Source organism: Pituophis catenifer, unplaced genomic scaffold, assembly GCF_029215685.1.
Source record: "Pituophis catenifer annectens isolate HBS135680 unplaced genomic scaffold, rPitCat1.0.hap2 SCAF_13, whole genome shotgun sequence".
NCBI lineage: Eukaryota > Metazoa > Chordata > Lepidosauria > Squamata > Colubridae > Pituophis > Pituophis catenifer.
Window position 1 is genome coordinate 20,220,273 of NW_027256893.1, and position 13,677 is coordinate 20,233,949.

Consider the following 13,677-nt stretch of genomic DNA (forward strand, 5'->3'; position numbering starts at 1 on the left):
ATTTTCTCACGTTTTTGCGACAATAAATGATGGGAAAAATAATTCTTTTAGGAACACTTTTGCCTCTGACTTGAACATTATAATAAGTGCATCTCAAGAGGGCATTTCCCCACCCCTTCCTGGGATTCAGAGTTTTGATGCTGCCTGGGAAGGAGGTGCCTATGGAGATTCTCAGTTCATCCAGGTCATGGTTGTCCCAAAGGTGCTTTTTTCAAGAGGCAACAGGACTTTCTGGTTTTTCTTTGAAGACGTTTCGCTTCTCATCCAAGAAGCTTCTTCAGAGAAGACGAAGGAAGGAAGGAAGGTAGGAAGGTAGGAAGGAAGAAGAAGGAGAAGAAGAAGGAGAAGAAGGAGAAGAAGAAGGAGGGAAGGAGGAGGAGAAAGAAAAAGAGGAAGAAGGAGGAGGAGGAGGAGGAAGAAAAAGAGGAAGGAGGAGGAGGAGAAGAAGGAGGAGGAGGAGGAGGGAAGGAGGAGGAGGAAGAAAAAGAGGAAGAAGGAGGAGGAGAAGAAGAAGGAGAAGGAGGAGGAGGAGGAGAAGAAGAAGAAGATGAAGAAGAAAAAGAAGAAGAAGAAGAGAAGAAGAAGAAGAAGAAGAAGAAGAAGAAGAAGAAGAAGAAGAAGAAGAAGAAGGAAGAGGAGGAGGAGAGGAGGAGGAGGCAGGAGGAGGAGGAGGAGGAGGAGGAGGAGGAGGAGGAGGAGGAGGAGGAGAAGAAGAAGAAGATGAAGAAGAAAAAGAAGAAGAAGAAGAAGAAGAAGAAGAAGAAGAAGAAGAAGAAGAAGAAGAAGAAGAAGAAGAAGAAGAGAAGAGGAGGAGGAGGAGGAGGAGGAGGAGGAGGAGGAGGAGGAGGAGGAGGAGAGGAGGAGAGGAGGAGGAGGAAGAAAAAGAGGGAAGAAGGAGGAGAAGAAGAAGGAGAAGACAAAGAAGCAGCAGCAGCAGCAGCAGCAGCTGCTTTCTTGGATGAGAAGCGAAACGTCTTCAAAGAAAAAACAGAAAGTCCAGTTGCCTCTTGAAAAAGCACCTTTGAGACTACCTGGGGAAGGAGAGTTAAAACAGCCTCATTCTCTTTTTCATGGGAGAGTTTATCCCAATTTCAGATCTCTTAAGGAAAAGAAATCAAGTGGCGAAAAAGGACTCAAAGAGTCCTTGAGACAGCAACGAAGTGGGAGGAGGAAAAACAGACAGCAGCAAAAGATGAAATAAGATAGAAATAGCTCTAAACCTATTGCAATAAGAAGGCTGTAGATGTAAGAAAATAGAGAGAAGCGTAGAATCACTATGAAGCTTAGAATGAAGGAACGGGAGTTTAAATTTTGTATAATGAGAGTTTTTTTGTGATCTGTATTAGATGAAGGGAAAAACCCCCGCTAAAAGGGGGTTATAACACATTCAAATTAAGCAATGGAAAGGGTTATGTTTTCCCTGTGTCATTCAATTGAAAAGTTGGCCTTTGGAATGGAAGCATGTCCAAATTTACATTTTAGCAAGGGGTTTTCCTAAAACCTTCCTCCTATAGCTCAGCGTTTCTCCGATTAAATGCTGTCAACTCGCAAAGTATCCCCCGGCCTGCTCTCATAGGCCAGGGGGGATGGGAAAACTGGTGAAACGGCAAGGCAGCCTAAGACAGAGGCACATTCCATGCTTATCCCTCTTAAGGCTGTATCCCAGGGTTGCCTACAGCAGCCGGCCTGGGAAATTGTTCCGTTGGCGAATGTGATTGATGACACACCCTGGGGGGAGGAGGGGGGGAAACAGGGCCATAATCGGAGTGTAAATTACATAGGGTCAGAGCTGGCTTCACTTGGGAACCTGCGGACATGACGCTCCTAATAAATAACTGGATTTCTTTTGAAGCTTGGCTCGAGGTTCATGATTTAATTAGGGCATCAGTTGGAACCCTGACATGCTACTCATTTGAAAGACAAACCGATTGAGGTATATTTAATATCAGGCTTTGTAAGATAGCAGTAGGAATTGTCCTTCGGCACCAGTTTTAAATGAATCATCCCCATCATTTGCAAACGCAACCCCCCAGGAGGAATATTAAAATCGCTCTAGCATGCATTACCTCCTGCCATATTCTCGGCTGGAGTAAGAAGTCCCAGGGTGGTTGTGCCATCAGGTTTTCTTCTCTCAAACTCACACTGGAAAAGAACAAGCTATTGAAGCGAATCAAGAGATTAAAGGGCTAGTACAAAAAGGAGCCATTTTTTTTACTGAGTTAAAAAAAAAAAAGCTACCGTATTTTTCAGACTATAAAACCCACTGAAGAGATAAACAAGGAAAAGTTTTTGCCCTCCCCCAGCCCTCAGGAGCACTCTGCAGGCCTCCTAAACCCTCTGTGCATTCTGTTTTTGCAAAAAAACGGGCCTGTTTTTCGCTAAAACAGGATGTGCAGAGGGTTTTGGAGGCCTGTAGAGTGCTTCTGGGCCCGTTTTTGGCCTCCCAAACCCCCACGTATCGCGTTTGTGCCCTCTCCAGCCCCCAAGAGCACTCTGCAGGCCTCCCACATCTTCTGCAGGCCCCGTTTTTTGCAAAAAACAGGATCGTTTTTGCCCCTCCCAAACCCCCGTGTCACGTTTTTGCCCTCCCTAGCTCCCAGGAGCACTCTGCAGGCCCCGTTTTTGGGGAAACGGGATATGCGGGGCAGGGTTTCGGGAGGCCAAAAATGGCTGTATTCGGTGTATAAGACGCACCAACATTTCCACCCTCTTTGGGGGAGGGGGGAGTGCGTCTTATACGCCGAAAAGTAGGGTAAGTAACTGTTTTGCTAACTGTTTCAATTAATGGAGATGTGGAGGGATGCTAACATTTAAAGCATTATGTTGAGACTCGGAGACTTAGAGCGGAAACTGAAGTTTTCTAAACATTTCGTAACTTTTGTCTGCTTACCTGAGTGTTTGCAGAACGTTTGGTCAACTTCCCTCCTGAATCTTTAATTATTCGTTCAATCAGTTCTTGTTCCTTCTCTAAATTACTGTTCCTAATTTTTTCTTCCAGTAGTTCTTTCTCTCTTCTGGGGCCAAAATAATAATAATAATAAAAAAGGCATTAAAAACACACATAAAAAACCAATATACATTATTTTGTTCCCTTTTAGAACGTAACAGTTTTTAATATCAGTATGATAAGAAAAAATGCACAGTCCTTTGGATTCTGAATATTAGAAATGGTAAATGCTAATAATTGGTAACAGCAACTAGCAATTGTCATGTTCTTCATCAGGGTTTTTTGTTTGTTTGTTTTTCACTAAGTGCTTCCGGGTCAAAAGATTGGCCAGTGATATCACTGTTGCCTGGGGGCTCCTTTCATGTCCCCGGCAGGAGCTAGAGCGAAGGACGGGAGCTCACCCCATTCCATGGCAGCATCCGGGTTTCGAACGCCAGCTTGTTGCTTGTTAAGCCAGCGTCCTAACCACACAAGCCACCGTGCTCCTCTTCATCAGTTAAAAGAGTGAAACCGACAGTTAGTCAGTGAGGTGGATGCATATCGGGAATTGGCTTCATTACATGAACTTCTCACTGGATTTGCTAACCTAATTTAAAAAAGAGTTTTAATATTTTTAAACAATACTGCCTTCTTCCTGGGAGTGGTGCAGTGGCCAAGAGGTGGAGCTCTTGCCTCACAATCAGGAGGCTGTGAGTTTGATCCTAGGTAGAGGCAGATATTTCTCTCTCTGGGCATAATGAGTGTATATGCTGAACAGAACTCCACATTGGCGACAGGGAGGGCATCCGGCCAGTAAACACTCTGCTAGCTCCATTCAGTTGCCCAGACTCCACCCCGCAAGAGGTCGTTAAAAGAAGAAGACGACTGCCTTCTTCCTGGGGCTGAGAGAGAGTGACTGGCCAAGTTTATCCAGCTGGTTTTGTGTCGAAGGCAGGAATAGAACTCACTTATCTTCTGCTTTCTAGCCTGGTACCTTAACCACAACACCAAACTGTCTTGCACAGTTTCCCGCTCCTGATTCTATTGAAATGGGGGGGGGGGGGAAATATCAGCTTCTGGGGGAATATAATCACTTTTTGAAATCTTTGATGGGACTTTTAAAAGCTCTGAGGTCTATGTCTGTGGGGTCTCCATCTTTTCCGAGACCATCCTCTTCTTCTCCCCCAGACTGCAAGCCGGTTTTGTCCGCCTGCTTCCTGCTTTTCTGAAGATCTGCCATGAAGTCAATGCTTTGTTTTAAACTCTGAATTCGTTCCTAAGAAAACAAGACAAGTGACGTGAATTTGCTGCTTTACTCCGACCAGATGAAAAACCTGTGCAACTTAATGAATTAGGTACCTAATTTTCTAGAAATACAAAGGATGTATTCGACCAGAGGCATTTACAAGAGTCCATAATGATTTGCCTTCAAATAGATGATCCCAAGAATTAAGTACTATAAAGAAGTGTCTCTCAACTTTAAGATGTGTGGATTTTAACTCTCAGAATTCCCTCCATCAATTACCTGACTGAGTATTTTCATTCCGGAATGTAGGAGCTTTTTCGCAGCTTTATAATAAATTGTCTCTGGTTTATTATAGACCATCGCATTTGTACACATCAGTCTGAAATTGTCCTGTATAAATAGAAAAATGAAGGCACATGAGCGCAGAATTCTGGGATTATTGCCTATAAAAATGCATGTCAAGCTATGGATTCTGAGTTGCTTATGGAAGGGAAGCACAAAAGGTTGGCAGAAGCTGGGACAAGTAATGGGAGCTCACCCCGTAATGCAGCACTAGGGATTTGAACGGCTGAACTGCCAACCTTTTGATCGACAAGCTCAGTGTCTTAGCCATTGAGCCACCACGCCCCTAAGGAAACATGTATATATTAAGAAAGGATGATTTATCCAGAGGATGTTCTAAGGATGCTCCCTCAATGTTGCCTTCAAGCTGGAATGACAGGCCGAACCTGGAGGTGGGATTTGAGACTTCTTCTCTTTCAACATCAGCTTGCACAATGTTGGGCGAACAGCTGATGAGCTTCCCGGATGACAGATCCCGTGTGAGGCCAGAAGTGCTGGTGACAGACCTCTGATTTTTTACACTTTGCTATTAATGCACCGATAAAGGCGGCGTTCGTCACCGACAGTTCTCCCGAGAGATCAGAGCGTTGTTTTGTCAGGTTGGACGCATTAATGCACCACTACTACTGCCTTGCGTTTCTCTTTAATGTGTACAAATAGAAGGGTTGTGCGGAGACAAGATATTTTAACCAGCAGTGCTCAGAAAGAGGAAAGAGGCAAGTTTAACGTATAATACGTGTTTTGCTGTTTATTCCAATAAAGCTATTATTTATTCTAAAAGCGATAATGGCGATGCAAAAGGGGGAAAAAAAAGACATTTAGTTCTGATTATGTGCAAACGTTTCTCAATCTTTCTTCTCCTCTTAAGGAAAAGATGAAATTCAAATATATATTTTTCTCGTCCTATTATGCTGGTTGAATAAGTTCCTTTTGAATTTCAATGGCTTCATCCTTTAGTATATTGCAGAAGAGTGGCTGGGGACAGTCAATGAACTTTTGTGATTATTATATAGAATAGAATAGAATAGAATAGAATAGAATAGAATAGAATAGAATAGAATAGAATAGAATAGAATAGAATAGAATAGAATAGAATAGAATAGAATAACAGAGTTGGAAGGGACCTTGGAGGTCTTCTAGTCCAACCCCCTGCTTAGGCAGGAAACCCTACATCACTTCAGACAAATGCTTATCCAACCTCTTCTTAAAAACTTCCAGTGTTTATATATAATAATATGATTATTATTGATCTATTAATCTGACAAACATACAGACAAGTTCTCCTTAAGCTAACATAAAACCTTAGCCCACCTTGTTTTACACTGTCTCAAGCTCTAATACAGGTAGTCCTCGTCTTACGACCACAATTGAGCACAAAATTTATGTTGCTAAGCGAGACAATTGCTAAATGAGTTTTGACCCATTTTATGACCTTTCTTGCCAGTTGTTAAGTGAGTAACCACAGTTGCTTGTCTCAAAGGGGAATCACATGGATAGCGATCGTGTGACCATGGGGATGCTGCAAACGGTCGTAAGTATGAAAAATAGACATCAGTTGCTTTTTTTCCTCAGTGCCATTGTAACTTCGGTCACTAAACGAACTGTTGTTAAGTAATAAGGACTACCTGCAAAAACGTATTTTGGCTTTTCAATTTTCTCTTTTTCTGCAACTGTCCATTCCAATCCTATAACCGCTTGCAAATTATTCTTTGAAGCACTACTGAAGAAATCCACAAAGCCTTTTCAAAGCAAAGGGAATTCTTAAAACGATTCTTTGCTCATAAAACTAGGAAAGTTCAGTCTCCAAGTGAAAGGTATGTTTTGACAAATTCTGCCCATCACAATTGCGACTGCCGGCAAGTGTTGACATTTAATCCCCTCTCTGCGGTTAGGATATAAATTATAAGCACCTTTAGCTCTTCTATGGATTGGTAACCATTATTCTTTATCTTCTCTTTCATAGTACTAAAATCCATTGGGCGTTTAATGATCATGGAGTAACCAGGAGCGATGAAGTCCGTCACAGGAAATGAAAAGAAAGCGTTTGGATCTTTTCTGTTAAGAAATGAAAAGAACAGCGTTTCATGTTCCGTTTCTATAACAAAGAACAGAGTTTTACTATTAAAAAGGAAGACATGACTCCGACTTAAAAGAAAGTAGAAAACTAAGATGAAACTAGAAGCAGATCTGGCCTTATGCCAACCCCTTTTTATTTTTTTTTTAAAAATGTAGAAATCTCTCTGTCCCCATCCCTCTCATACCCACTTTTTATACTGAGATTATATGACTAAAATGTGGTTGAGATTTCTAAACTAAACTATAGAGGATTTTGAGAGCTTCATGTTCAAGGCCACTACAGATGTCCAAAATAATTTCCTCTCCTTTAAATGTGATCTGTTCTGCAAAATGGAGAGTACTCTAAAGGCTAATAATAATAATAATAATAATAATAATAATAATAATAATAATAATAATAATAATAATAATAATAATAATAAAAACTTTGAATGATTATATGAACCAAAGTAAAGAAAAATTGCTGCAGGCTGTGAAAATGGAGAACATTATAAAAACAACAGAAACAAAGGCAGGATATAAGGGAAAACAGCTGGATGACAGATTAAATAGATGGAAAACCAAAGCTTTGCATGGACAGCACTTGAAAAACATTGAAGGAAAATGTGATGACAACTTTACATTTACTTAAGATGGGAACCATCAAGAAAGAAATGGAAGGTTTAATACTCGCTGCTCAAGAACAAGCACTACAAACTAATGCCATGAAAGCAAAGATACAAAAATCCATCATCAATCCAAACTGCCGACTCTGCAACAATAAAGTCGAAACTGTTTCACATTTAATATGTGAATGCAGCAAAATCGCACAAACTGATTACAAAGCTAGACATGACCAAGTTGCTAAATTAATCCACTGGTCATTATGTAAAAAATATGACTTTCCTGTATCCAAAAAGTCATGGGGACATAAAGTGGAAAAAGTTATAGAAAATGAGAAGGTGAAGATCTTGTGGGACTTTCGAATACAGACGGATCGTCACTTGGAACACAACATGCCAGATATCACAGTTGTCGAAAACCGAAACATACAATTTATTGACATCGCAGTACCAGGAGATGCCGGAGTTGAAGAAAAAGAACTGGAAAAAATCATGAACTATCACGACCTGACCATCGAAACTACACGGCTATGGATGAAACATGTAACAGTGATACCCGTTGTCATCGGGGCACTTGGTACCATGTCCAAGTATTTTATAAGATACATCAACAAATTGCAGCTTCCTGCAATAACACCAGCGGAACTGCAAAAAACTGCGCTACTTGGAACATCGTACATCTTAAGAAGGTACTTGGTTCATACCTAGGATGCTGGCAGCAACCCGTATCAACCATTAGCACCAGTCAATGTTATTTGTGATGCATTTTTGAATGTTCAGTTGACTGAGTTTCATGTTTAATGAAAAGATATATAATAATCTATAATAATAATAATAATAATATAATAGCTGGACTGAATAGCTAAATCTATAATAGGAGTATAATACCTGGATTATTTCAAAGTTATTTCAATTTGTAAACACGGCAAAATTACCAGTCAAAGCACTGCAATAATCTTTTTGTTTATTTAAGAGAGAAAGCAAATATTAAATTCAGGTGTTATAAGAATTATGCCCCAAGATGCGACTTTGATTTAGCTTTGACCACTGATATTATTGAGGCATTAACCTCTTTACTAATTCCTATAAACAACAGCATTTATGCACAAAATGCAGCGACCACTCACCTCTGTAGTTGTCTTACAAGCTGGTTCAAAGCTTCTTGAAGGGGTGTCTGTTCTACTTCTAGGATAAAAAAAAGAGGAAAAGGAAACAAAACAGAAAAGAGATCTCTATATTTGGATGGAAACAAAGTACTAAATCGTGACAAACAAAGGATTAAAGAGTGATACAAAGACAATGAGATACATTTAAGAAGTCTGTTTATCCTTCATTACTGTATTTTAACAAAGTTTCCACATCAGTGAAGATACTCTTGAGTTCCGTCTTTGCAAACTAGCAAAAGTCTGGGTCTTTCTCCAGGAGAATAACATTTATTTAATTTTAGAGGAATTTGCCAATGAGTTTTAGGCAGAAAAAACGACACAGAAACATCCTCGAGAAAACGACAAAGTGTAGTTGGTGCAATGCTTATTTAGGATTTATCTTGTTACCGTTTGCATCAGTAGTTATGGTTTAGTACCATTATTTTATTAATAGATTAATATTAATATAGAGCAAACAAGAACTAGACGCAAGAACAGTTTTTTCCCCCGAACACCATCACTCTGCTAAACAAATAATTTCCTCAACACTGTCAAACTATTTACACACTGTCAAACTATTTACTAAATCTGCATTACTATTAATCTTCTCATTGTTCCCACCACCTATCTCCTTCCACTTATGACTGTATGACTGTAATTTTGTTACTTGTATCCTTACGATTTATATTGATATTGTTTCCTGATTGCTTATTTGTACCCTATGACTATCATTAAGTGTTGTACCTTATGATTCTTGACGAAGGTATCTTTTCTTTTATGTACACTGAGAGCGTATGCATCAAGACAAATTCCTTGTGTCCCCAATCACACTTGGCAAATAAAGAATTGTATTGTATTGTATTGTATTCTATTAATGATTTTTTTTTACTACAAAACCAGAAAAAACTGCATAGGGATTTGAAAGAAAAATAGCATTTCCTTTACCTTCCTGTTTTGCTAAACTGCTTGCTAGCGATTTTACAAGCGGCACTTCCAGTCTTAAAGGAGACTGACATTTAAGTTCTCTTTCTCCTTCGCTCTCACCAGCATCTCGATCTCGCTTCTTTTTATCTTCCTGAAGAAACAATGAAAAATGCTTGTGAAACATCAGTGCAACCGGTTGCAAAATATGAAGCGCAGCTTCTTTGTGCAAGGCTTAAGTCAAAATTATTCTGCAATATTTGGCATAAATCAACGTAGTTGCATTAATTAGGACATTCATTAACGTTAAAAGCATCTCCGTTCACAGGAATGCAGGAAGTGGGAGTTGTATCAGGTTAGACAATTGGCTCATGGAAATTATTTCTACTAGGATATATTTTTGCTGCTTCGTATATAAAAAGTTTTCGAGTATCTGGAAAATGGGGAGTCTGCAGATACTGGATCCCAAACCAGCATGAGCAATAAGGCCAGAATTGATGGGAGCCGCAGCCTAGCAGTATCTAAGAGTCACAAATTATTCACAAGAGTCTTCTCTGAAATAAAAGGAATTTTACAGAGCACCGTATCTATTTTTTCCCCAATTTAAATGTAACCAATATTTGAAAGGGAGACTTTCTACCTTTTTAAACTTGTTCTGGATTATTTTCATGCCCCATTTAATAATCTCAAACACAATCCGGCATAAATAAACATTTTTTTAACATTTTAATAGCACTTAGTAACAGGATTTAGACTTATATACCACTTCGCAGTGCTTACAGCCCTCTCTAAGCGGTTTACAGAGTCAGCATATTGCCCTCAACAATCTGGGTCCTCATTTTACCGACCTTGGAAGGTTGTAAGGCTGAGTCAACCTTGAGCACGTCAGGATTGAACTCCTGGCTGTGGGCAGAGCTTGCCATACTGCATTCTAACCATTGTACCACAGAAGGAAGGAAGGAAGGGAGGGATGGATGGATGGATAGCAATAGCACTTAAGACTTATATGCCGCTTCACAGTGCTTTATAGCCCTCTCTAAGCAGTTTACAGAGTCAGCATATTGGCCCCAACAATCTGGGTCCTCATTTTACTGACCTCGGAAAGAGAGAAGATAGATAGAATCCAGTTTGAGCCAATGAGAATTGAACTGCTGGCAGATGGCAGAGTCAGCCTGCAATACTTCATTCTAACCACTGCGCCACCCCAGCTCTTAAAGTAAACCAAGTAAATGTTCTAATAATTACCTTTACTTTTCTCTTCCTTTTTTCCTTTTCCTCACCAGGGACTTGTTTTTCCATTTTTTTCCTTTTCTTTCTTTTCTTGTCTTTGTGTTTTTCATGTTCGCTTTTGTCTTCATACAGGGATGAATCGTGAACCGAGCTCTGAGTAGATAGTTCTGCGACTTCGCTTCCTCCCACTTTCAAGACAAGTTTTAATGGTTTTTCTACATATTCTTGAAGAAACATATAAAGGGGAACTCCCGGTTAAGCTTTCTAAATATTGGCAATGTTAACGCCTAACCAATTCAATTGTGAATTTAAAAAAAATGATTAAGATTACAGATAGTTCTTGACTTACAACCATTCATTTAGTGACAGTTTGAAGTTACAATGGCACTGAAAAAAGTGACTTATGACCATTTTTCATACTTACGACTGTTGTAGCATTCCCTGTAGTCATGTGATCAAAATTCAAATGCCTGGCAACTGACTCATATTTGTGAAGTGTCCTGGGGTCACATGATCCCTTTTTGAGACCTTCGTACAAGCAAAGTCAATGGGGAAGCCAGATTCACATAACAACTGGTTTACTCACTTAACAACCACAGTGATTCATTTAACAACGGCTGCAAGAAAGGTCATCAAATACAGCAAAACTCACTTAACAAATGTCTCACTTAGCAACAGAAATGTTGGGCTCAATTGTGGTTGTAAGTCAAAGACTATCTATAGTTAAGATATTTAAAGATAGCAGATTAAGACTTCATAAGACAGATCTTAGATTTGCTTTGAATATTTTGAATTACTACTGGAAATTAGCAGTAATTCTGCCAATCATACCAGAATATACACTTATCCACTGACCTTGACCCCAATTTTAATTATATCACCTGAATGCTCAAGAAGCAATGCTTAACCCTTAGCAACATCACTAGCCAACGTTATCGTTATTAAATACAGAGAGGCAAATTTTCACATTGCTCTGAACCGCAATACATTTGCTTAGTGTGATGTTCCCTTCCGAGTTTAGGGATGCGCTATAAATATCTATGTACCTTTTTTCCAAATAGCTTGAGAAAAATGAACAATTCAACATACAAAGCCATAAATAAACTGCTTTCATAAAGAAAGAGGCTAAGAAAAGTTTGGGATTCGTTCCAAAATTAGATTTCATTTCATAGTGAAATAAAATGAAGTTTTCTAGGTAACCCTGCCAATGAAGAGGGAAAAACTGCGCGAAAAAGATTTGTATAATAATACAGATGGGACACACACTTAAGTTAACAAGGACATGGATAGATACGCATGGAGATACAAAGACCTGAAGCAATGTGCATGTATATTTTATTAGAAATGCCACTCTTCTGGCTGGGGCTGCTGGGAACTGTAGTCAAGCCACAATTGCAGAATTGCAGTGCCTTCTGTCGGGGGTTCTGGGAGTTGCTGATTTCCCTTTGGCAGGGGATTCTGGGAATTGCAATTCCTTCTGACAGGGGATACTGGGAATTGCAGTTCCTTCTCACAGGGGATTTTGGGGGCTGCAGTTCCCCCCAGTAGGGGATTTCGGGGGCTCCAGTTGCCTCCAGTAGAGGATTCTGGGAATTGCTGATTCCCTCTGGCAGGGGTTTCTGGGAATTGCAGTTCCTTCTGACAGGGGATGCTGGGAATTGCAGTTCCCTCTGGTAGGGGATTCTGGGAGTTGCTGATTTCCCTTTCGCAGGGGTTTCTGGGAATTGCAGTTCCTTCTGACAGGGGATGCTGGGAGCTGCAGTCCCCCCCCAAATTGGGGATTTGGGGGGCTGCACTTACCCCCCCAGTGGAGGATTCTGGGAATTGCTGATTCCCTCTGGCAGGGGATACTGGGAATTGCAGTTCCCTCTGGCAGGGGATTATGGGAGCTGCAGTTCACCCCCAGTTGGGGATTTTGGGGGCTGCAGTTTCTCCCCCCCCATAGGGTATTCTGGGAGTTGCTGATTTCCCTTTGGCAGGGGATTCTGGGAATTGCAGTTCCTTCTGAGAGGGGATGCTGGGAGCTGCAGTCCCCCCCCCCAAAAATTGGGGATTTGGGGGGCTGCACATTCCCTCTGGCAGGGGATTCTGGGAGGTGCAGATCCCCCCTCCCTCCCTCCCAGCAGGGGATTATGGGAGCTGCAGTTCACCCCCAGTTGGGGATTTTGGGGGCTGCAGTTTCTCCCCCCCCATAGGGGATTCTGGGAGTTGCTGATTTCCCTTTGGCAGGGGATTCTGGGAATTGCAGTTCCTTCTGAGAGGGGATGCTGGGAGCTGCAGTCCCCCCCCTCCAAAATTGGGGATTTGGGGGGCTGCATATTCCCTCTGGCAGGGGATTCTGGGAGGTGCAGATCCCCCCCTCCCTCCCTCCCAGCAGGGGATTATGGGAGCTGCAGTTCACCCCCAGTTGGGGATTTTGGGGGCTGAAGTTTCTCCCCCCCCATAGGGGATTCTGGGAGTTGCTGATTTCCCTCTGGCAGGGGATTCTGGGAATTGCAGTTCCTTCTGAGAGGGGATGCTGGGAGCTGCAGTCCCCCCCCAAAAAATTGGGGATTTGGGGGGGCTGCACATTCCCTCTGGCAGGGGATTCTGGGAGGTGCAGATCCCCCCTCCCTCCCTCCCTCCCTCCCAGCAGGGGATTATGGGAGCCCTGGTTTCCCCCGAAGGCTGACAGATCGAGACCCCCGGCCGGTCCCTGCTCCTCCCTCTCTCCCTTCCCTCCCCCAGGAAGACAGCGGGGGTCTCGGGCGGACGGGAGGCGCCCCCGGCCCACCTCTCCCTCCCTCTCTCTCCCCCTCCCCCCCTCCCCACGGGCGCCGCCGGTACCTTCATACGGGTATTTCTCCCCCTTGTGCCTCTTGTGCTTCTTGCCCATGGCCCGCATCGGGCGGCGGTGACGTCACCCTCGCGCCGCCCGGCTCTCGCGAGAGCAGCGAAGGGGGCGGGGCCAGGAGGGACGTTCGCGAGGTGGCGCTGTTGGGTTCCGCGCGCTCTTTCTCCTCAGAAACGGGGGGGGGGGGAGGGTCCTCGGAGCCCCCGCCCCCACAATCGGGGGCGTCCGACCGGCCTCGGATGCCCTCTGAGGGAGCCGGCGGTCCTCGAGGCGGCAGTAAAGAGGCGCCGGGGGCCATCCTCCCCTCTTAGCGCCCCCTGGCGTCTGCCTGAGATTTTGCAATATATAGGAAAAGC

At 42.5% G+C, this 13,677-nt stretch overlaps 1 protein-coding gene across 1 annotated transcript; it reads right to left on the minus strand.

Annotated features, from left to right (window-relative positions):
* Positions 1-1,672: 1,672 nt before the first annotated feature.
* On the minus strand, positions 1,673-13,387 carry LOC139323745 (bromodomain-containing protein 7-like). Its single transcript, XM_070953212.1, has 10 exons — positions 13,315-13,387; positions 10,504-10,712; positions 9,283-9,412; positions 8,320-8,377; positions 6,425-6,569; positions 4,452-4,562; positions 4,021-4,202; positions 2,891-3,014; positions 2,067-2,142; positions 1,673-1,728 (listed from the first exon to the last, which is right to left on the minus strand). The coding sequence occupies exons 1-10, from the start codon at positions 13,370-13,372 to the stop codon at positions 1,673-1,675; spliced, it is 1,149 nt and encodes a 382-aa protein (XP_070809313.1). The 5' UTR covers positions 13,373-13,387.
* Positions 13,388-13,677: the final 290 nt, after the last annotated feature.